At 41.6% G+C, this 21,978-nt stretch overlaps 1 protein-coding gene across 2 annotated transcripts; it reads right to left on the minus strand.

The window, feature by feature from the left end:
* Positions 1 to 682: 682 nt before the first annotated feature.
* Positions 683 to 20,890, minus strand: xdh (xanthine dehydrogenase). Of its 2 annotated transcripts, XM_088290649.1 has the most exons (35): positions 20,798 to 20,890; positions 19,723 to 19,780; positions 16,908 to 17,004; positions 16,691 to 16,799; positions 15,542 to 15,668; positions 15,273 to 15,334; positions 14,530 to 14,604; positions 14,381 to 14,461; positions 13,157 to 13,301; positions 12,988 to 13,080; positions 12,747 to 12,898; positions 12,291 to 12,384; positions 11,032 to 11,141; positions 10,517 to 10,701; positions 10,287 to 10,449; positions 9,890 to 9,979; positions 9,641 to 9,810; positions 9,327 to 9,450; positions 9,135 to 9,254; positions 8,412 to 8,508; positions 8,215 to 8,339; positions 8,019 to 8,152; positions 7,862 to 7,949; positions 6,295 to 6,381; positions 6,031 to 6,222; positions 5,811 to 5,956; positions 5,670 to 5,751; positions 4,857 to 4,952; positions 4,583 to 4,786; positions 4,460 to 4,512; positions 4,271 to 4,385; positions 2,415 to 2,480; positions 2,152 to 2,340; positions 1,768 to 1,935; positions 683 to 1,682 (listed from the first exon to the last, which is right to left on the minus strand). In XM_088290649.1, exons 1-35 carry the CDS (start codon positions 20,885 to 20,887, stop codon positions 1,632 to 1,634), a joined length of 4,038 nt encoding a protein of 1,345 aa, XP_088146775.1. In that variant the 5' UTR covers positions 20,888 to 20,890; the 3' UTR covers positions 683 to 1,631. The 2 variants fall into 2 exon arrangements, with proteins under 2 accessions (XP_088146775.1, XP_088146776.1); XM_088290650.1 differs by lacking the exons at positions 683 to 1,682; positions 1,768 to 1,935; positions 2,152 to 2,340; positions 2,415 to 2,480 and having other exon boundaries at positions 4,277 to 4,416.
* Between the last annotated feature and the right edge of the window lie 1,088 nt (positions 20,891 to 21,978).

Genomic DNA, 21,978 nt, shown 5'->3' on the forward strand with positions numbered 1-21,978 from the left:
ATTTATGTTTTGTGTTATGTCTTGTTCCCCTATGTCTCTTCTTCACATCTTGGGCACTTAACCCTTTTTTGCCGGTACCCCGCCCTCCAGCTGCTATCGTGGTATGTTTCCGGCCTCGACCCTGCAGCCTTATTCATAAAAATTGTCGAGCCCCGACCCCCTAATATAGAATAATGCAAGGACACTTAAGAGGTTTTGTGAGGGGCGGAGTCCTTTTTCCAAGTTTAAAAAAAAATGGTTCAAGTAAGGCAAGACCTAACCATACTACTTGCTGTTGAGTACAATCTTTCGTTTATTTGTAATTGGATACTACTTCCAGGAGTATGAGCCACATGGGGACGTTTTCTTTCTTTTTTTTTTTTTTTCAAACAGTTAGGAGCTGTTTCATGTGACCTGTTCACAGTAATATTCAGATGATTCGTGAGCCTACGGGAAGAGAGCCCTTTGAATAAAAACGCAGCTGGGAAGTAGACTGAATTTCCCCTTCTACCTCTCTTTGAGAAATGACGTTTGCTCATACACAATGCTATTTATTGTCATGGCTGAGGAGTTATTGTTTATGTCACCAATGACTATCATTGTTTCATAAAATAAAATGCAAAACATACTCTCAAAATATAAGCGGCAAAACATCTATAAGTAAAAAGCTGAAAATACATTGCGAAGAAATAAGAGTCATTGCGCTTTTTAGATACGATTTTAATGAATTTTGGCCATCGGCAGTATGTAAAACATTGGTCATTCTGATTGGCTGTTAGTAATAAAAAAGGGCAAAGGCAAAGACGTTTGGGGGCCGATGACGTCTCACCACGGCAACTCCAGTCGGATGCGCTCGTTTATGTTGGATTCACTTGTAAACCTTTGTCTTGATGTAGTACAGTGAATTATAACTAACTGAATTTTGAAATTGAATTTTGCGCCATTTAAAAAAAATGATTAAAAAAAAACAAACTATCTATCTATCCATCCATCCATCCAACCCTGCCTATACCTACCTACCTGTTTTCTTAGACCAATTGTCAATTTTATGTCATCTATTATTTGTGTGTAAATTTATTTGAGTATGTTGATAATTTAATTCATGGTTTACAGTGTGGGACTATTTACTTACTACTACCACTATTTACTAAATATTAGTTTCAATATTTATATTAATAAATACATCTTATTGATAGTCAAAATATTTAATATAGCCCACACAAAATACTTAACCATCCTCATTACAAGTAAACTTTATCAGCTACAGTATGGTCACAAATTTACCATTTTCCTTTTCATTAATTAAATAAATGAATGCTGATCATTTTTTAAAGTCATTTAAAAGTAACTTAAACTTGTGTAACTAGTTACTCTGCAAAGACAGTAATATTGTCAAGAAAGTTATTACTTTCATATGCAAGTAACTAGTAATACGTAATATATTTCATTATGGAAGTAACTTGCCCAACACTGACAATCACACAATGTTCAGATTGATTTTAAAGTGCTGCGATAATTTGTGTCACAAAAATCACTTGTAGTGTGGCGGGAAGGTCTTTTCCGATTATTAATCCTATGGACATTATATTCAGCTGAGTTCTTGAATATGTGCTTCTCCATCTGGTGGCCTGTGGTTCAGTTTTCCAACATATTCAGACTTGGACAGACCAAGGTCGGAAGGTCCCAGGGTCTGCAGGGGGACACTGCCACACAAAGATCTACTGTTACTGATTTCCAAAACAAACGTAAAATCCATTCTTTCTGCTGAAGAATTCAAAATCTTTTTACCATTTTGGTGAAGCGGTCGTTGCAAGCATCGCGTATCCGCTCTGCAGAGGCGGGGCTGTCCAACCTGAATGGGCCTGTGATGCCCGACTCGGCCCGAGCTGCACTAATAGCATCTTTGATGGCAAAGAAAACGGATGAAGCGAGGAACAAAGGAGGCTCACCCACAGCCTGATGAAGAGAACACATCACATTCATCATCGAAGCCCAGTGACTGAAAGTACAGTTCGGCTTTATTTTAAGAGTAGATTTCCAAATCTCGTCAAGTCACGGAATTCAAGTCAATGTCAAGTCTCATGAATGCCAAGTAAATGTCAAGTCTTTAAGTTTTGCCAACCAAGTCATAAACTCAGCAAGTTGAGTCATATGGCTCAAGTTTCCAGGTACCTTGGAGGCGAAGATGGCCTTGTCGTGGACTGCGTCACGAAGCAACGACACAGTTAGCTTAGAAGGAATGTCACCAAAGGCTGGGATCTTGTAAGAACCCGGCCCCCGAGTGAGGAGGACGCCCTTGGGGGAATAGTGAAGCTCCTCCAGGGTAAAAAGACCCAGACCCTGCATGAATGCCCCCTCCACCTGAAGACAAATAGACAGCATTGCAGCTCCATGCGAGAATAAAACATCTTGAATTTGTTGACTTGCAAACGTACTTGTCCGATGTCTATTGCAGGATTGAGGCTAACGCCAACGTCCATTACAATGGTAGTGCTCAGGTTCTAAATTAAGCACAAGTATAATGTCAGACTGATGTACAGAGGACCCTGCGAATATATAAATTGTGCGTACAATTGACACGCGTTGAAATGCATCGAAAAAAATATGAACATTAATTTAATTTTAACCCCAAAATGATTTTTCAAAAACCCCGATAAGCATCCAATATGCGTTTTCTATGAAAAACAGGGGGGAACTGGTAAACACCCTCCAAATTAATTTTGAAAAGATATATTTCGTAAGGTTGATCTATTAAATCCAAAACAGCTACCAAAACACAACAGATTTTGTTGATATGTCTTTTCCCAGAAGAATAGCAATAGATAGCCTCATTTAAATATAACAGATTTACAAATAAAATTCTGCCCAGCCTTCAGCAGCTCTGCACCCCAGCTTGGCAATTCTAATTCTAATTAATATTGATTTTATGGAATATGAGTTAACAACGAAATCCGGTTGTTTTCAGCCATTTCACTGGGTGGCCATTTTGTCACTTTTGTCAACTGAAAATGACATTACAGTTACTCAGAGCTCAGGTAGCGACCAATCACGGCTCACCTGTTTATTGAATCTGAGCCATGTTTGGTCATTTGCTGAGCCCTGATCGACGGTGATGTTATTTTCAGTCGACAAGTGACAAAATGTCCGTCTCTCAGATGTACAAAAATGGGTGGATTTTATTGCTTCACTCATATTCCACAAACGCAATATTATTTAGAACGCTATGTTTCAACTAGTGGAGCTGCTATCGAACATATTCTTGTGAAAAAAAGATTGCCTACTCACTGTGACGGCACAGCATCATTTTCATTCTTCTTTTATTATTATTTGTAATTAAATTTTCTTACTTACTGTGACGGAGCAGCTCCGTCAATAAGGACGGTACAGGATGGTCCCGGGGACGCAAATGCGCACACGCATGCACTGCACATTCCCATACTGATGCATTCAATTCCATCCCGTGTAATACATACGCACCCACCTGGCACCACATCAATACCACGTCAGTCTCTGTTTTAATAGAGCGACCGAGGGTGCACACTTGGTAGTTTTATTATGAATGGAAGCATACATGGACACACACACGCGTGGACGTTCAATTTAACACTCACCAGTCACGAGACGCGGAAGACAACAGACACGACATAACACGACATAGAGGAAGACCAAACAGCGGGGGAGCTTCCGCGTTTCTTAAATATGTTTGTTTCGCGCGACAATTATGTCAGCTGATGCCCAAGGGGAGGGGCGAATCATATATAGAGTGAGTTGTTTGGAAAGAGGGGGATGAGAGGTGCTGCAGTGAAGGTAGTACTGGAGAGCGAGACAGTGTCGCAGTTTGCAACGTAGCTGACATGATAGTTGTGGTTGAACTCCATTCAGTGGTTTTGTAAATATATAGATAGACACCCTTATTTTTGTAAATTACTATAGTGTCACTTTTTCTGGGTTTTTGGACTTATTGGGGACTTTTCACTGTGTTGCACTTTGGAAGGGCTGCACAATAAACCTCACTGTTGCACATATTCTGGCTACGCCATTTGTTTTGGAGGAGGTCAAAAAGGAACCCGCGACACTTACTTTGGATAATTCTGTTTTTACTGGAGTTTATTGATCGATCGTGTCTTTGAGGATCTCGAAAGGCGTGTCCAAAGTGAATGTATTATTATTATTATTATTTATTTTAATTATTATTATTATTATTATTATTAGTCGACAGGTTTGTGATAGAGCGACACATCATATAGTATATAAAGGTAAATAAAATGTAGGAAAGCATTGTCTTTGTGACCTTGTGAGCTCCAGTCAAACAGTCGACCTCCACTTCAGAACAGGCGACCCCATAACTGAAATAGTTGAATGCTCGGCCAGAGTTGGTTTCAAAGTCGTATCCTATTTCTGGAGTCCTGACACAAAACATCTTACAGTGACACTGGACTAATCAAAATGACTATGGCGGACAGCTCAAACACGGACCCACTTGTAAAAGCCATTGGCACTCAGGTTGACTCTGTCGAAGTACGCTGCTTTGACCTGAAACACACAGGCTGCAACTCAATGGGAGCAAACAGTGCAGCTAAGTAATGCTCAAAATGATCCTTACCCAGTCTTCCCATGATCCTTTGGGGTTTTTGTTCTTGTAGGGTTCAAGGCGCTCATTGAGGAGCTGGCAGGCATTTCTCACAGCAGCTCCATTGAGGTCCGACGAGGCCGAAGCCGCAGTCGGACTTGTGTTAGGGACAGTTTGGGTGCTGGTCTCCGATATGTGGATCTTGGAGCAGGGAATACCAAGAACCCGACTGGCAACCTGGAATGAGAGAATTTGTTCAAATTCTAATTCCTAAATAACCGCAGTTCCTCTTCGGTCTGTAAACTACCTGAACCATCTTGGTGTGGAGTCCCTGTCCCATTTCTGTCCCACCATGAGTCAGCAGCACCGACCCGTCTGTGTATATGTGGACGAGCGCTCCAGCCTTTCAACACAGTATAAATGTCCATCAAAGCTTTGTTTTATTGTGAGCATCCATTGTTTGATGCATCTGACCATCCATTTACAAACTGGAGGGGGGGGGAATTCTACCATGAAAAATTTTCATTATTAAGTTCTGCTACGTACAGACCGAAGGCATGCTCAGCGTTCTCTGTGGTGTGAGTTTACGTATATCGCCAATACAGTTAGCACGGTCAAGTGCAGCTGTGGAACCCGCAGCACATTTGAAGTGTTCGAAGCTGAAATTTTGCTCCTCCACTCATCCAGCGTAGGATGAAATGAACTTTTGGCCATGTGCCGTCGGCAACAGCCAGTCTGGGCCGACAACATATTTACTATGTCACAAGCATGCACACGGACAATCACAGGGCATATGTACTCAAACAACCATCATCCTCTCACCTCAGTACAGTAATTATAAACAAAGACGTTTGTGAAATTGACAAATGGTTTAAATGTGACAAACTCTCCCTTGAATGTGCAAAAAAAAAATAAATAAATCAATTATATGATTTTTGACTCTTACCAAAAAATATGACAAATACATACAAATTGAATTTGATGGCCAGTAAGCGCTTACCAAATTTCTGATAATAAACCACGACGAATCACTTAACTTGACAAATCATACTAATTCTTAAAATTGAAATGAAAACATGAAAATTCCAAACAGGAAGGCCAGAGCCTACATTTACCCTACCTGGTTTAGAAAGAGAGCGGTGAAGCTGATTCCGAACTTTGTTGGTATGATGGCAATGCCTCGTTTGGTCCATCGGTTCTGCCTGGCACAAAGATATCGACTTGTTTCAACTTTTTAAGCCTTCTCTAAAGCCTAGCCCACCTGTTGTAGAGCTCGGCAGCAGCTTGCCTCTCCCGGTAGCGTGAGCGGGAGAGGCATTCGTCCCAGCAGAGATCCAAAGTAGACTGTTCCAGGACTTGGTTGAATGGTGTCACATCACCTTGCTGATACAGGTTGATTCGTCGAACCTGCAAGAGGACAGAATGTGACAGCACAATCCCTTCCCACAAGCTTGCAATTTTTATTCAAGAAGTTCACGGACCTCGTCAGCCGGCCAACCCAGGCTCTGAGCCACGTCATTTATCCAGCTCTCAGCAACCATCATGCCTTGGGGACCTCCAAAGCCTCGGAAGGCTGTATTTGATGCCAGGTTTGTTCGGCATAAAAAGCCGCGACCATGCACGTTTGGAATGCTGTACGAGTTTTCCATATGTAACAGAGCCCGCTCCATGACCTCAACGACAAAAGTACAATCAAGGGAACTGTAAATGCATCATCACGGACATGTGTGATGAGGAATACTCACTGGCAGAGAGAGGTCACGGGAGTTGCCACTATTGCTGTAGAATGACACATCCAGGGCGACCAACTTCCCGCTCTTCAGAAACCCCACCTGGAGGAGGAAGGGGATTGTTGAAGAGCTTTTGTTGGAGGGATGGGCGTTGAAAAATATTGTAGAGAATTATTTTTCCCATTAAAAACACATGAAAAAATCTTGTTATTTTGGCCAGAAGGCTGGAACAGATTCATAGCAACCAGGAGAACATCACTTATGAAAATCTGGTGTCCGAGCCTGCAAACCTGTGATATCGGGAGCAGCAAATATCTGCTAAGCCGTGTCACAGTTTGAAGGTATTCATTTTTGTGCAGGCCTTTTTCCACATTTGTTTTTTATTATTCTTTTTATCCATACTTCAAAAACATGTGTGATTTTCAATGGCTACCACAGATTTACTTTTGTCAGATTTAAAGGGACGCTTGATTGATATTAACGTTGGCATTTTTAAAATTGGTTTGCGTGTGAAAATGACATCAGTCCTAAACTGATCCCCCCCAAAAGAATGTAGTGATTCAAGTTTTTTTTTTTTTTTTTGTGATGAGATTTATGACAAACAAAACAGAAACAAGCATGGCTTGTTATTTGTTTCCGGTTTCAACGTCTATGTCACAGCAGAGAGGCAAGCGACGTAATATGCACATTACTACTCTTGTCCACTTCAACCTGTGAAGGTATAAAAGTTTTCTGCACGATGGTTTGGATTTATTGACGTCAAACGTGAGCTCATGTGATCACCTCCTTGAAGTGGTCATACATAGGGATGTCCACATGAATTCTGCTGCCAATTGATCACCGTCTTTGGACGTTATAAGCAATGAAAGTACAATAATCCCCAATGGAGAGTTTGTAATCGGTCCCTTCAATGACTTGAGCGAAACATGGAGAGAGCTGAGGGAGGCGCCGCCATACTTTTCATTAAAAGTAGGCGTTTTTCAAGTCATCGCTTATTTCTTAATTTCTCCAAAATGAGTGGATAAAAAAAGAAAATAACTCATTTCAGTTTCCTGATAAAAAATATTTATGAATTGAGCTTGTTAGTGAAAAATGGGCCATTTGGCTGGAAAGATTCTTTAAGTTATTTTTGTGGCCACTGTTTTTTTCTTTCATTAGGATAAGCAGTACCAACAATTGTGTCCACATGTGCAGGATTGTTATATTGAGAAGTGTAATTCCTGCCGGGTCAATATATTAAGTGCCTTGAAATAGTCCCTCTGAACCTGGGGTGGGCAAACGTTTTGATTGGCGGGCCACAATGGGTTCTAAAATTTGACAGTGGGGCCGGACCAGGAGCAGATGGATGGAGTTTTTTGGTCACCTCACCTCATCGGAGGAACAAAGTACATTTAATTTTCAATGAAAGCGAACAAAAACATTACAACAATATATATGTCTTTGAAAAACCACAGTATTTTGAAAATAAAACATTAACAAGGTGTATTCATTTCATTTTTTTCAAGTTCGGCGGACCAGATTAAAACGTTTAACGGGCCGCATGTGGCCCCCGGGCCATAGCTTGCCCACGCCTGCTCTGTACCTTATATTTTCCATAGAATGGGTGTCTTCCTCCAGTGATCAACATGTCTTCATCTCTGTCCAGCATGCACCTGACAGGTCGTCGTAGCCTGGTGCACATGCAGAAAAATATCTGTATGAATCTACAAGCCTGAATAGAAATTGCCTGATTGACGTACTTGTGTGCTGCCACAGAAACCACAGTGGATAGTAAGGAGGTCCGACTCTCTTTCCCACCGAAGCCTCCACCCATCCTTTTTACTCGGACAACCACCCTGTTGGCAGGGACGCCCAATGCCTTGGCCGCCAGAGACTGACATGCAAACAATTAAAGCCTTGATCAAATATTTTATTTTTTACCAAGTATGCCCTCACCTGTGTCTCGGTGGGATTCTGAGTGGAGATAAAGAGCTCCATTTCGTTGTCTTCCCCTCGAGGGACAGCCACTGTCACGTTGGTCTCCAGGTAGAAATGTTCTTGACCGCCGATGTGCAGCTCACCTGCCGGGCAGTCAGTCAGTAATGTGAACAGTTGTATCATGACCGTTTGCATTCACGAGCTGACAAGTACACCTTCCAGGACATGGTCTGCCTGTTTGAATCCTGCCTCCAAGTCTCCCTTCTGGAGTTTTCGAATTGGCTGATAGAAGGACTGGGCGGCTATGGCTTCCTGTCAAGCAGACCAGAAGCTTTTCAGAAGAACATGTTTGAAAGGCCGCAAAACAAATTTTAATCTGATAAAGGAACTACTCATTAATGAAATTTTAGAGCTTCTGGATGATGATTTTAGAGCGGACTCACAAGAAGGAGTTATATGCCATGTAACCAAAATTCATTTCAACTCGGCCTTTGCTCGCATCTGTGTCATTTCAGCGCACTGCGACAATCGGTTTTGGCATCTGCGGAAACTGTTTTGTTTTCTGTCCCTATTTTTAATTGCAATGTTACGATAGGTTGGGCAAATAAATCCAATCTGCATGCATTTGAGAGGAGTTGAATCAAACAATTCATGACTTCTATGCAGTCACTGCCATCCCTGAAATTATCGGAGCGATGGATTGTTTTGTTTTTGTAACTCAGTAATATTTTTTTATTTTTTTGCCTTTGCCACAAAGTCTTGCAGTTGCATGAATTCAAACTACATTTTGCTCATTTTCAGAGTTTTCAAAAGTGCAAATCCTCTTTTAAATATAATGGTCGCCTGTCGGCAACTGCGGGCATAATCTGTTCGTGAGTAAATGCAACTCAGTGTCTTCTTGTTGGGATCTCAGGAAATCAGGCCGCAGGTGTTCTAACCTGTATGGTGACAATAGGCTGCAGCTCCTCATACTGGATTCTGATGGCTTTGGCGGCTCGCTGAGCATGAAGCTGAGTGTCCGCCACAACGGCGCCAATGATGTGGCCCACACATGTGACCTATGACGAGAAGTGACACCCGAACAGCCGGATCATAATGCGATGCTTGCGAGTGACGAGAACGAAAGCTACCTCGCTATCCGCAAAGACGGTCTCATCGTGCATCAACCCGGTGGTGTTGCTGCCAGGAATGTCGTCAGCAAAGACGCAGCAAATGAACCCGGGCGAACACTCGGCGGCTGACGAATCAATGGAGCTGTGACGCAAACCAACGCTTGTGAAGTGATTCCAAAAAATATATTCAGCAAATTGATGAGGTGTCTCTTGAATAATTCACTTCAATTTGCTTTTATGCTGATGTTTCAAAATATTGCTTTGGGGAAAACCAAAAATGGTCACGGCCAGCTGTTGTACATGTGTGAGCAGGAGAATAACTCGAGCCTTACAGGATGCGAGCATGCGCCTTGCTGCTCGTAACGAGTGCCAAGTAGACCTCGTTCTCAAACAGTGGGATGTCGTCGCAGTACACCGCCTCACCCGTCGCCTGCTTCAGAGCTGAGAGGTGCATGACGGGATGGCCCAGCACATCATCTTGGTTCTGGGCCTGCGGCACCTCCTGCAGATGAAAGCGTTCATTCGTTGTTTACTGACATGTCTCGTGGAACATGCGAAAAAATGGCAGGTGTCGATTGTACCTGGTAGATCTGAACGCTGGATGGCGTCTCTTGATGGTAAGGCTCTATTGCACTCAGGAAATCAGATCTGACTTCTTCTACGTTCAGACCCTGACAGACAACCAAGCTCAAGTTCAATCTTTCACAGATGTTTGATTTGACGGATGCGGTGTAAGGAAACGAGTCACCACAGGTGGGGGACTAAAGTCACATGGCTTGATTCAGGTTTGACTTTCGTTGCCAGTTTTAAGACTTGGGACTTGTTTGGCTAAAACAATTCAACTCAAGATAAGTGACACAACAACTACATCTGACTTTATCTCAAGTGTCTAATGTGCGACTATATCATGTGACAAGAAGACGAAGACTTGAAATTTGAGGTGCTTGAATTGCATTTTCTAAGTCACACATTGGTTACCTTCCCTTGGAGCTTTTGCTGCACTGTCAGGTAGAACTTGTAGAATAGGCTGAGGGTAAGAGTTCGTCGGTATGTCACCATGCCCCCTGGTGCGGAGGGATCGAGGGTCAACTCCTCTGCCAATGAGGAGCAAGCTTCTTCCAGCAACTCTTCCCCCCAACATCTGGATGACATCAAAGGGTTTTCTATTCTCTCTTCTTTCCTCGATTCATTTTCTTTATGCTTGTTACCTTCCCAGCAGTTTGCTTGCCGTATTTTTTGCAAGCACTGTGGTTGCTGCCATGCCGCCATAGCTTAGCCTCAAATCCTCCACAACGCACGTGCCAGGTGTGAACACTACACTCATCGCCGCTGTGACGATGCTGATGTCGTCCTCCCGGCGAGGTGATTGTTTGAACGCTGAGACAAACTGATTCTAGGGACGGCAAGCAGAAACATCGGCAACAGAAGTGATTGGAGAATTACGAATGGGTAACTTGTTATGTGATAGCGTAGTTGTTCTCTTTTTACATTAAGACATTTGTAAGTCATTTTTACTTTTCATAGGAGAGGAATCAGTACTTTTATTTGCACCAGAATTTTTTTTTTTTAATCTGTTACGTATCTGTATTTCTGCGCGCCAAAAACTACACATCCGCCAGGCGACCGATTGATACATGTTCACTCTTTTAATCGAATTCTTGTTTATCCTTTTTGATTTCGACTGTAGTTTCAGGGTTCCAGACGGTCTTCGGGACGCATGTACCTTCTTGCTATAGGGAATCTCGATGGACAGCAGGATTTCATGTGGTCGCAGCACAGTTCTCCTGTAACCCACAAAGAAACCGTCGTCCATCTGAACCACACGACTGCCATCTAATGGGGAAAGAAAAATATTCATTAATGTCATGTTTCTGTTTTGTTTGTATTTTGTGGAAGGTGTTCCCTCCAGGGGCGCACCCATCACGCATCAGGCTCATCAAGAGTAGAAAGCGCTACCTCCTACTCGGTGTGCATCATGATTACAAGACTATTTGAGGACTGCCAAACAAACACCTGATGCCATATTATTTTTCTTGCTCAAGACGCTGCATCCAAGTGCTTGAATTTTCTAGCCGCTTCAAACCACGTATTCTTTTGCCATGTTTTTGCCTCGCTCATGTAAGTAGCGTTCTGCTTTCTAGTGTTAAGTTTGTATCATTTGTTTTGGATTTCCTTGTCGTTCTGCGACAAGCAATTTTCATTGGGATTTTTCCTTGGCTTTTGCATGCATTTTTGGTTTCTCGTTTTCATCCTGGTTGATTCTGACCAACGGCTTTGTCAATTTAGAGCAATTTCTAATGTAATATTTTTTGTCAAATATTATCTGAGTCTGCGTTTATGGAATCCTGTCAGGAGAATTTGGGACATTCTTGACAATATTAAGACATGAGCATTTCAATAGAGCAGGGGTGGGCAAACCTTTTGAATGGCGGGCCACAATGGGTTCTAAAATTTGACAAAGGGGCCGGACCAGGAGCAGATGGATGGATTGGTTTGGTAACCTCACCTCATTTAATTTTAAATGAAAGTGCACAAATTATTTCAACAATATATATATGTATTTGAAAAAACACAGTATTTAGAAAATAAAACATCAACAAGGTTTATTCATTTAATTTTTTTCAAGTTTGGCGGGCCGGATTAAAACGTTTAACGGGCCGCATGTGGCCCCAGGCCCGTAGTTTGCCCACACCTGCACTAGTATGTCTTTCTAAGTCTTTCTACTAGTGTGCCCTTGTCTCTATTGCTGCACTATATAACCTTGTCATACTACTGCTTCTAGTGTGTTGTTATTGTTCTACTGCACACTTGCCACTTTTTTTCTGAGAAGTAATATCCTACAGGAGTGTGAATGGAATCAGTGAGGGGGGAAAAACTCACAAAATGCCTTTTTAGTGAGGAAAAAGCATACTTACGATGAATGTGAAACAAATACTCCAAAATCTTTCAAAACATGATGCCGTTTTAATAATAACACGTTACCTTTGTCCATCAGTGTGAGTTTGCAGCTGGCCGCCATAAAAACTGGATTGAGGTCTGATATGGGGCTGGCAGTCATGATGTTCCCACCAATAGCCTGAAATGCATCAAACACAAACATTTGATGAATGCCCGCAAAATCCCTCTGCTGTTGCTCCCTCTGGCTTTTAGAAGTAAATGACAAATTAAATATAATACTGTCTAAGTTTGAAGGTTTTCCTCAAATAAATGTCAATTTGATGACTTTGGTCATATTTTATGCCTCATTTCTGCCATGCTAGCAATGTCTCCTGTGTGACCGTGAGCATTGTATGGATGTATAACTTGTTAAATAATTGTGTTTAGTTGTGCGGTGTAACATTGTTGGTTTGTGGAAAAAGACAGATCAGGACTTGTGTCCAAGTGGCTTTTCAAGTACGAATTTGTAGTTGTCAAATGCAAGGCTAGCTACACGCTCACCGCAACGTTGCGTATCTGCAGACCCGCAAACCACCGTAACTGTTCCAGGACGGCGAGAAAGACTTGCGTCTGGTGAGGAGGACGCTCCTCCACGGCCTGTTTCAGGACATCACCCACTTGGGTGAGAGTGCACGCCGCACCAAACACGATACCTGCAAGCGTGAACCACACCAACTTGTTTTTATAACATTTTTTGATCCGTTTTCATTAGTTGAGAGTCACAATTTGCCTCAGTGGTCACCTTCATCAGTGTGTGTCACTTTGTGGAGTTCCGGAATGAAGGCTGGAGCCAGAATGACTGGATATAACATGTTCTTGAACTTTACTTCAATACCTACACAATCACACACCCGCACAGGTTAAAATTTGAGTGGATGTGTGTGTTTGAGTGCATGAGAGTTAACACGCACCCACTTCGGTGTTTCCCACCACCACTCGGGCATCAGGATGTTTCCATTTCAGACTGAGGAACTCGTCCAAGTTGGCAGGCTGCAGCCACATTGCCCTGTCGCTGCTAAACTGCAGTGAGCGAGTCTTCTGATTTTTGCTTAGGGACTACATGGAGCAAAAGTGTAGACATGTAAAAAAGAGAAAGGAATCACACTCAGTGCTGAAGTAGAGATATAAATACTTCAAAGTAGAAAGACTCGGGTGAAAGTTCGCACAGAAAGAATGCTGCATTGTTTTCCTAACGCACTTGCTGATTAGATGCGAATTTTTAGCAGTTTGCTTTACTTTAACCTAACCTTGTGTTAATTATTTCGACTCAGCTGCATGCGTTGAAAATTGTATTTGGGGGGCGTGAAGGGCTTAAGCTGGTTGCCGGTGTACTGGAATTGAAGTAAATTTCATTCAACATTGTTATTGCTGCCGATGGCTCAGTGGGTAACGTCGCCGACTTTGAACACAGGGATCGAGTTCAAAGCCTCATCAAGGTGGACGGGCCATCCACGTCAAATGGATTTGGGTTTTGAAACTGTGCCAAACATCATGCATGTGACTTGCTGCGGCCACCCCGGTGAGGGCAAAGTTGGCTCATCTCCTTCGAAACTATTTGAAATAAAATCAGGGTTATTTTTAACCACATCTATACTCATGAAATGGTAACCCATTTCTTGGTAGCCTAAACTCCATGCAGTTGCTTCACTTGTCGCATCAAAATGTTGATGCCGCTAAATGTTATCAGTTTTATTTTGTAATGTCTAATGTTGCAGCCGTGGCTAACGTTAGGCTGCTATGAATGTGCCCGTATCAGTCTTGACTAGTAGGTTTTTTTCCTCGGATGCGGTGGTTTCTTGCAAATCAAATTAGAGGAACAACATAGGCCAGGGGCAGCTGATTTCTTTCACCACAGTTATTTTTTATGAACTAAATAAAGTCAGGGCATACTTATCAATCAAAAGATAACAACAATGTGACTCTTTAAAAAAAAAAATGTAATTCCTCCTTGAAGTACATTCTATAGTCTGAACTTCTTATACTTTTATTTAAGACAATGAGTTGAATTAATCCATTCAGTCTGTTTTTATACAATTATCTGTACTTCTACTCAAGTACAGAGTGAGCGTACATTTGCCACCTCTGGATGTCAGATGAAGGGCAGGGTGACTGCCCGTGTGTGTTTTGTTTCTCACCATCAGCTCAGGGGGGAAGATGACCTCCTGCGTCGGGTCAAGCGGCGCAAAGTCAGCAGCGTTGAACAGCCTTGAGGCCGTCTAAAAATGTACCGAGCCGTTACTCCACTTGCAATAATGCAGCAGCTTTACATTGTAGACATACTTACGTCCACATCTGGCTCATTCTCGTCCGCTTTGCCATTTATTCTACAGCAGCCGTTCCCCCCACAGCATTCACCCTCCTAAAGGCACATCTTAAACTGAGTGATTTACAGACTATGATTGGGTATAATCCAGTGATTTTCGAAATGTGTGCCATGAGAAATGATCGTATGTGTCATGGGAAATTTCACAATTTCACTTATTGGTGGGAAAAATGATTTATTTAGTCCAAATAATGTGTTTTGTTCATCTATCTATGCCAGCAATGTATAGGAACAAACAGAACACGTAAATTCTGGATAAAAGAAGGATACGGTTAACCTTTTTATCCAGTTGTATGATGTGTGCTGAGAGTTTTTATCTCATGAGAAATACCTTAAGTCTTTATGACAATTTTACAACCCCCCCCCCCGATGGCCAGATTACGCACACCTAGCGTGGCAATGAATCAATTATGGCACGCAAACTTTTTAATTCTTTCTATTGTATTACATTATTACCATAGGTTTTGTAAAGTAAATATAAAATGCTATTTTGCTTTTTAAAAACCACATTACATATTTTTGTGTTTTTTATGGGTGGGGGCAGGAATGTAATAATGGTATTTCTATTCATTTCAGTTAGAAAACATTATTTGAGATACAAGTGTTTTGAGTTATGAACGTAAACTTGTTTCTCAAGGCACCACTGTAACTGCCTTGGCTCAATAAATGTTGGGAAACTCTGGTCTAGTCGGACTGTTTCTCACCACAGTAAACGTCTTGTAGGCCTCCAGGATGGGCCGATAGCCAGTGCAGCGACAAAGGTTTCCTAAAAATGAATACTTTGTTGAAATTGAGCACACAATATGCAGCATACAATTAGATATTATCATCATGTAATTACATAGCCCCTCCCTGAGCTGTAATCCAGGGGAGCAGAGAGGGCGGGGGAACGAGGTGGGGTCCGCAGGATTTGTTTAAGGCTGAGTTTATGGTGTATGTAAAGTCAGGGTGAAACGTCCTATGCATTCTCTACCTTGGAAAGCTTCCTCCACATCAGCCATTTTGGGGGTGGGATTGTTTCTCAGCAGAGCATACATGGACATGACGATACCCGGAGTGCAGAAACCGCACTGCGAGCCGTGGGCCTTTGCGATCCGTTCCTGAATACAAAACAAGAAAATGGGCGTCTCCAAACTCACAGCTACTTCTTGAATACTGATGAGAACAAAGGGGTTCCAGTTTAATCCATATTTTGTCGCGAAACAAATTTGTTCTAATTATAGGAATTTATGTGAAGACACTAATCATGTTTATGGTTTCGCCCAAATAAATATTTAACAATGTAGGAAACTGATTTTTTTTTATGAAAAAATGACTTCTCAGCCATGTTGTTCGCTTGCAATGGTGTGAAAATAATGGATATAACGGACATTGACTGCAATAATGAAATGTCAAAATCTCAAAAGACCCTTTAGAATTTTTTCTTCTTAGATTCTGATCAAATGTGTATTCGGTCATGACTCCTGATTGGTTCTATTTGCTGTGCTGTCTATTTTATAATTGGATTAATGGGATACTGCCCCTTAAGGTCGGCTGGTCTCTTGGGGTAAAATGGAGGAAAACAATAAGTCAACAGCACATTGTGCATTGGCCCCCAAAAACATTGGCCCACCGGACATCGGCCTAGTAAACCAGAGAGCCAGTTCAGCCCTACATGTTGCGTACGAGGTAAAACTGTGTGCTCCTGGTATGGCTAGAGACATTGTACAATTCTTACTTGTTAAAATGTAGTGTTTAAAATGTCAAACAGAGCATTTTTTGCCTCATTAGTCATATGCAGTTGTTGTAATTGTGTGCTGAACGGTCATAAAGAAGTGGAAAAACCCCACTTGTAAGACAAACGCTCCACGAGAGCGCAGAAATGTCATAGGGTAGTGGAAATAAACTCACTAGTAAGAAATTGTTGTTCTTATAGTGTGCTGAAATGTCACACAGAAGTGGAAGGCAGTGTTGGTATAACTAGTACGACTGTCATTCTGGTGGCTTGTACTAGTCATTCTACTAGATTATCACAGTCATGGAAGGAAGTCGTGGAAATCAGTTCACTCGTAAAACATTGTGGCTCTACTAGTGCACTGAATAGTCTTACAGGTAAGTCAGAGGATAGTTTGTGATGCTTTACCTGAACAGGATGCAGCTGCTTTGCAACATTTCCAATTCCTTCCACGGTAGTCACAGCAACCAAATGTAAGGAGCAGATGGGGGCAAGGCAGGCATTCACGGCGAAGTGACTGAGCAGAGCTAAGGACTTATTCTCGGTGTCACAATTTATCAGCTTGAAATCAGTTTGTTGCCGACGTCACATGGCAACACATGACTGCGGGGTGGGGTCAGGATACAGCAGGCTTTGCGTGTGAGGTTGGCATTTGGACAGCATCACAGTGCACGCTCCGCAGCCACCTTCAGCGCAACCGAGCTTGGTTCCTGGTAGGCCCACTGAAGGAAAAGACAACACAAATGCTAGATGAGGCATACAAATTCCTCAGGGTCACGAGGCAACAATTGATTCATGGAGTGTCTGAGTGTGATGCATTGATTCCGGGGCCAATGAAATAAAACAGGATGAAGGAAGAGAACAAATAAGTGACCCTTTAGTTCTGCAGAAATGATCAAATGTGCAAAACATCAATTTAAGACTGGATGTGATGTGACGCAGCGTATGGATCTCGTGATGGGAAGTAACAATGTATAAATGTTTGCTTATTGTATATAAAGATTTTTTGAGTGTCTGTACTTTCCTTCAGTATTTATTTTTCCGATGACTTTTTTCTTTTGCTTACTACATTTGAACACATATACATTCACCCCTTGCCATATCGCGGTTCACTTTTTCCAATTTCACTGTATCACAGATTTTTAAAGTCTAGTTCACCTGTCCAGCCCAGGCGTGGGCAAACTACGGCCCGGGGCCACATGCGGCCCGTTAAACGTTTTAATCCGGTGCGCCAAACTTGAAATAAATTAAATGAATAAACCTTGATAATGTTTTATTTTCTAAATACTGTGGTGTGTCAAAGACATTTATTTTGTTGTAATGCTTTTGTCCATTTTCATTTAAAATTAAATGTATTTTTTTTCTCTGATGAGGTGAGGTTACCAAAACACTCTGCTCCTGGTCCAGCCCCTCTGTCAAATTTTAGAACCCATTGTGGCCCGCCAATCAAAAAGTTTGCCCACCCCTGGTCTAGCTCTTAATTACAAACGAGTCTCAAAGTGCTGCACAGACCCACACCTGACAGCAATCAGCAATCAACACACCCAACCAGGGAAGGGGAAACCAAATTCGGTCAAGAAAAGAAGAAACTTCGAGTAGGAATCACAAGTCTCAATTTTTTTTTTTTTTTTGGTACATCGCAGGATTTAGTGGTGTTCATTTTTCCATGCGGACCATTACCGCACTCACGAAACAATAAGAGTGAGAGGGAGGAACGATTGTGTAAAAGACAGAGAATGTTTACAATTTTAGTATCATTTCATACACAAAAATATCTAAAAAAAAACTATAGAACATATAAACACATGACAAGATAAATACAGAATTAAAACAAAGAAAAGAAAATGATCGGTAGAGTAGGAGTAGGATGAAGTACAATACTTATCTAGTCCTACCACTTTGTTCACAAATCAAATTATTTTACTAGTACATGGGTGGGCAAACTTTTTGATTGGTGGGTCACAATGAGTTCTAAAATTTGACAGACCAGGAGCAGACGGATGGAGTGTTTTGGTAACCTCACCTCACCTCGAAAAAAATTACATTTTAAATGAAAATGAACAAAAGCATATGCAATAGCCTTTGAGTATCGCACTGCTCCACTATCGTATGCCGTTCCACAGGGTTCCATTTTGGGGCCTTTGCTCTTTTCATAGTATCTGCTGTGCTTATGTTCCATCTTAAGAAAATGTGGTATTTCCTTCCACTGCTATGCAAATGACTGTCAGATCTAGGACCCGCTGACGACGCTCTCTCATTGGGGCCACTTTTGTCCTGTCTGGAGGATATCAAGGCCTGGATGCCACTGAATATCTTGAATTTCAATGATAACAAAACTAAAGTTAAGGTCTTTGGATCCACGTGACTCTTGTTCAGCCCAGCTGGCAAAGGTAAAGCCTCTCTATTCTCAACTTTGAAACTGTAATCCATGCCTTTGTCACATCTCAGATGATGCATTTTATCTGGGAGTCAGCCAGTCCTCCTTTAACAGCCTCCAGTTGGTCCAAAATACTGCTCACATCCTAACTGGTGCTCATAGGAGGGAGCACATAACTCCTGCTGCGTCCCTTCACTGGCTCCCTGTACACGTTAGAGTTCTTTATAAGATTCTTTTATTTGTTTTCAAATCTTTAAAAGGTCTCGCCCTACCTTACATCTCTGAGCTTCTCCACCCTTACACACCTGCCGGGTGCCTCAGGTCAGCGGACCAGACGCTACTGGAGGTACCAAGGACTAAGCGGCGGCTCAGAGAGGATCGAGCCTTTTTCCGTTGCCTGCCCTCTCTTTGGAATGAGTTCTCGCTAAAGGTTAGGCAAGCGCCCTCGCCCGCCTGTTTTATTGTTTGTTGACGTTGCACGTACACAGGGTGGTTATCGGAAAGTGCTTTATGAAGAAAATTGAGATGAGCAGAGTATTGTGGTTAATATTGGAATAAAAATCAAGCAAATTAATTCGTCCATTGCTGTCCTTCTCAGGGCACAGCCATTTTGTCCTGTACCGTCCTATGCTATTAACTGACATCACTTGACCAAACCCAGAAAAAAGATGACCCATGACATTTTGGAACCCGGTGCAGGGCATAACAAAGGTTGGAGATGCCGTACTGGGCTGAAAAAAATATCAACGAAATTATTGATTACTTGACTTCGGCTTCGTTCTAATCGACTACGAAAAATCTTGAGTCGCTCAACATCGTAGAGTGAATGATGTGCCAAATCGGGTATTGTATAAAATTGACGGTAAAAATATATTTTTACATTGGTGGGAGCACTTTTTAGAATTTTTAATAAAGGAGTCAAATCTTAAATATTACTGTTTTTGGATTTACACAATAATCTTCACTTCGATTTAAGCACAGAGTGTGAGTATTTCTGCCGCTTCTGGTCTGATCACAAGCGTGCGTGTGTGTGTGTGTGTGTGTGTGTGTTTGTGTGACATACACTTTCTCCTCAGATAGGTGAGCAAAGTCATTTCAGGATCTGCATTTGTCTCCACAATCTGCACAACAACAACAAAAACTTTCATTTTTGCTGTGTGCCGTCTTTATATCAATGAGTACGAATAACACAACTTGCTAATATAAATATAAGTTGCTAAAAAAACACATTAGCTCAACATGTGATGAAACCAAATCTAAGGGGTGATTGTGTTTAACAGATGTTACAGCCCAAAATGTGAGCAGTTATTTATTAACAGCTGCAGGCTTGTGTGCAGACCACACTGTTGCCTGCTTTTTAATAATACCACCGTCACATTCAGCGTTCACGAGTTAAGACTATCACAAGTTATAAAACCCTGTCCAAAGAAACAATAAAAAAAGAAAAGGCCTGTCAGCCTTGACTTTGGACTGTATTTTAGAATACACAAAATGTCCATACAGTAATGTGCGGGAATTCATTTTGGTATCTTTGCAAATATTTTGTGACAAATACACTTTGTTAATATATAGGAGACCGAAAGTATATTTACGTGCCTATTGCACTTTGTGATGCATGAGAAATGCCATCCATTAATTAATGTACGTAGATTTGCATATACAACTCGAGTAATGTTTGTTTGTTGAACATCTAAACGTAAGGGGAAAATAATGTAGCAGAAAGTAAAAATATTTAAAAGAAGACGAGACACAAATGGTCGTCATAAGTTTACATGTTCAAAGGGGAGTTGGAAGAAGTAAAGTATGTATCTAATCTGATCCCCTTCTTTGTGTGTTTTAACTTATTTCAAATGAGTACAGGAATAGGTCATTCATGTATGCTAACAAGAAAATAAATGAATATTTCTTTACATTACACTTAATCTAACACATTACAAAAATGACTGCATTTGGACAATTTGTACTTTACTTTTGAACTTCTGCGTGTAATCTATATTCATTTTACTTTTCATTTCTTTTCTTAATTTGCAAATGGAAATAAAATATTATATGGTTAAAAAGTTATTTTTTCACATGGTCCCTGAAAATGAATGAACTAAATGCAATTAATGTTCAAGTGAAATGAATGCCATTTTTACCTTTTTCCCATTCACAAAGAAGACGAGGTCATCGGACGAAGACCGGGCACAGTTCATATTGTCCTTCATGTTTCCGTCCAATCCCCTCATGTTGTGAAACCACTCTGTCCTCTTCAGAGGCTTTAATGATTGCAGGGATCAGCCGTCCGCAGGGGGCGTGTGGTTGTAGACCCGCCCCTTGCTGCAGAAGAAGAAGTTTCAAGATTCAACTGTATTGGTCATATACTGAATTAATTATACATGTATAGGCTGGAGTGAAATTCTTTTATATCTTTCCACTGAATGATCAACACAACACAATTGCTTTCTACAGTATGGTCTGAAAGTCCCTGGGCACCATAAAGTGGGGCTGCGAGTCTCTCAGCCATCGGAGTTGGTAAAGACTAGTTGTCCTACAGTATCAGAGTGCTGAGGTTGTGTGACCAAGAGGGTCCTGGAAAATGTTGAGGTGCCCGAAGATTTCCAAGCTACAACATATGATGAGTGGGATAAAGCTCCTTTTCTACTTCCTGGAGAAATCCACATGAGCGTCTTTGTTTTGTTCGTCTTAATTTTATGGTGTTTCCCCAGCAGCAGTTTGCCAAATGATCTTAGTCGTGATTCAACAGTGCCGTCAGCAAACTGGATTATGATTTTTGAGCCTGAAATGGTCTTGCAATTGGTGTAGAGGGAATACAGCAAGGGGCTCAGCACACAGCCCTGGGGTGCTCCAGTGATGAGGGCGGATGACATGTGCTTACTCAAACGCACCACCTGTAGTCTGTCAGTCAGAAAATTAAGGATCCGCTTGTAAGAGGAAAGGCACAGACAGTGGTCATGTGATTTGGATGCCATCTATAAAGGGATTATGGTGTTAAACATTGCGCTGTAGTCGATGAATCGCAGTTAATCAGTGGCACCTTTTCCAGTGGCCAGGTGGGTCGGGATTAGGGATGGGAGTAAAAAAAAGAAGAAGGGGGAAAAGTCTCGTTTTGAGAACTGAACTGGAATTTTAGTGCCATTTTCCGGCAACAGCAGCTGGCAAAATGGTCGTACCCTGAATTGTTTTATTTTATGTTACACATACGCAATATTATTCAGATTGGCGTGTTTGGGGGCACATATAACATATTTATCTGAAGACATTTTTTTTTACTTGACTTCCTCTTTAAGATTTTCATGGACTCGTTGGACTCACTGGT

This window comes from Idiotropiscis lumnitzeri, chromosome 3, assembly GCF_059441095.1.
Source record: "Idiotropiscis lumnitzeri isolate Australia: NSW breed Sydney's pygmy pipehorse chromosome 3, RoL_Ilum_1.0, whole genome shotgun sequence".
Lineage (NCBI taxonomy): Eukaryota > Metazoa > Chordata > Actinopteri > Syngnathiformes > Syngnathidae > Idiotropiscis > Idiotropiscis lumnitzeri.

What these genes read in the sequence shown, in the direction of transcription:
- xdh (XM_088290649.1), bottom strand. Translation starts at nt 20,887, where the DNA reads ATGAGGGGATTGGACGGAAACATGAAGGACAATATGAACTGTGCCCGG. An exon ending in AGAATGAGCCAGATGTGGAC is followed by an intron (nt 14,462 to 14,529) that starts GTAAGTATGTCT and finishes GTACATTTTTAG; the next exon opens with ACGGCCTCAAGGCTGTTCAA. An exon ending in TGGGTTGGCCGGCTGACGAG is followed by an intron (nt 5,957 to 6,030) that starts GTCCGTGAACTT and finishes GTCCTCTTGCAG; the next exon opens with GTTCGACGAATCAACCTGTA.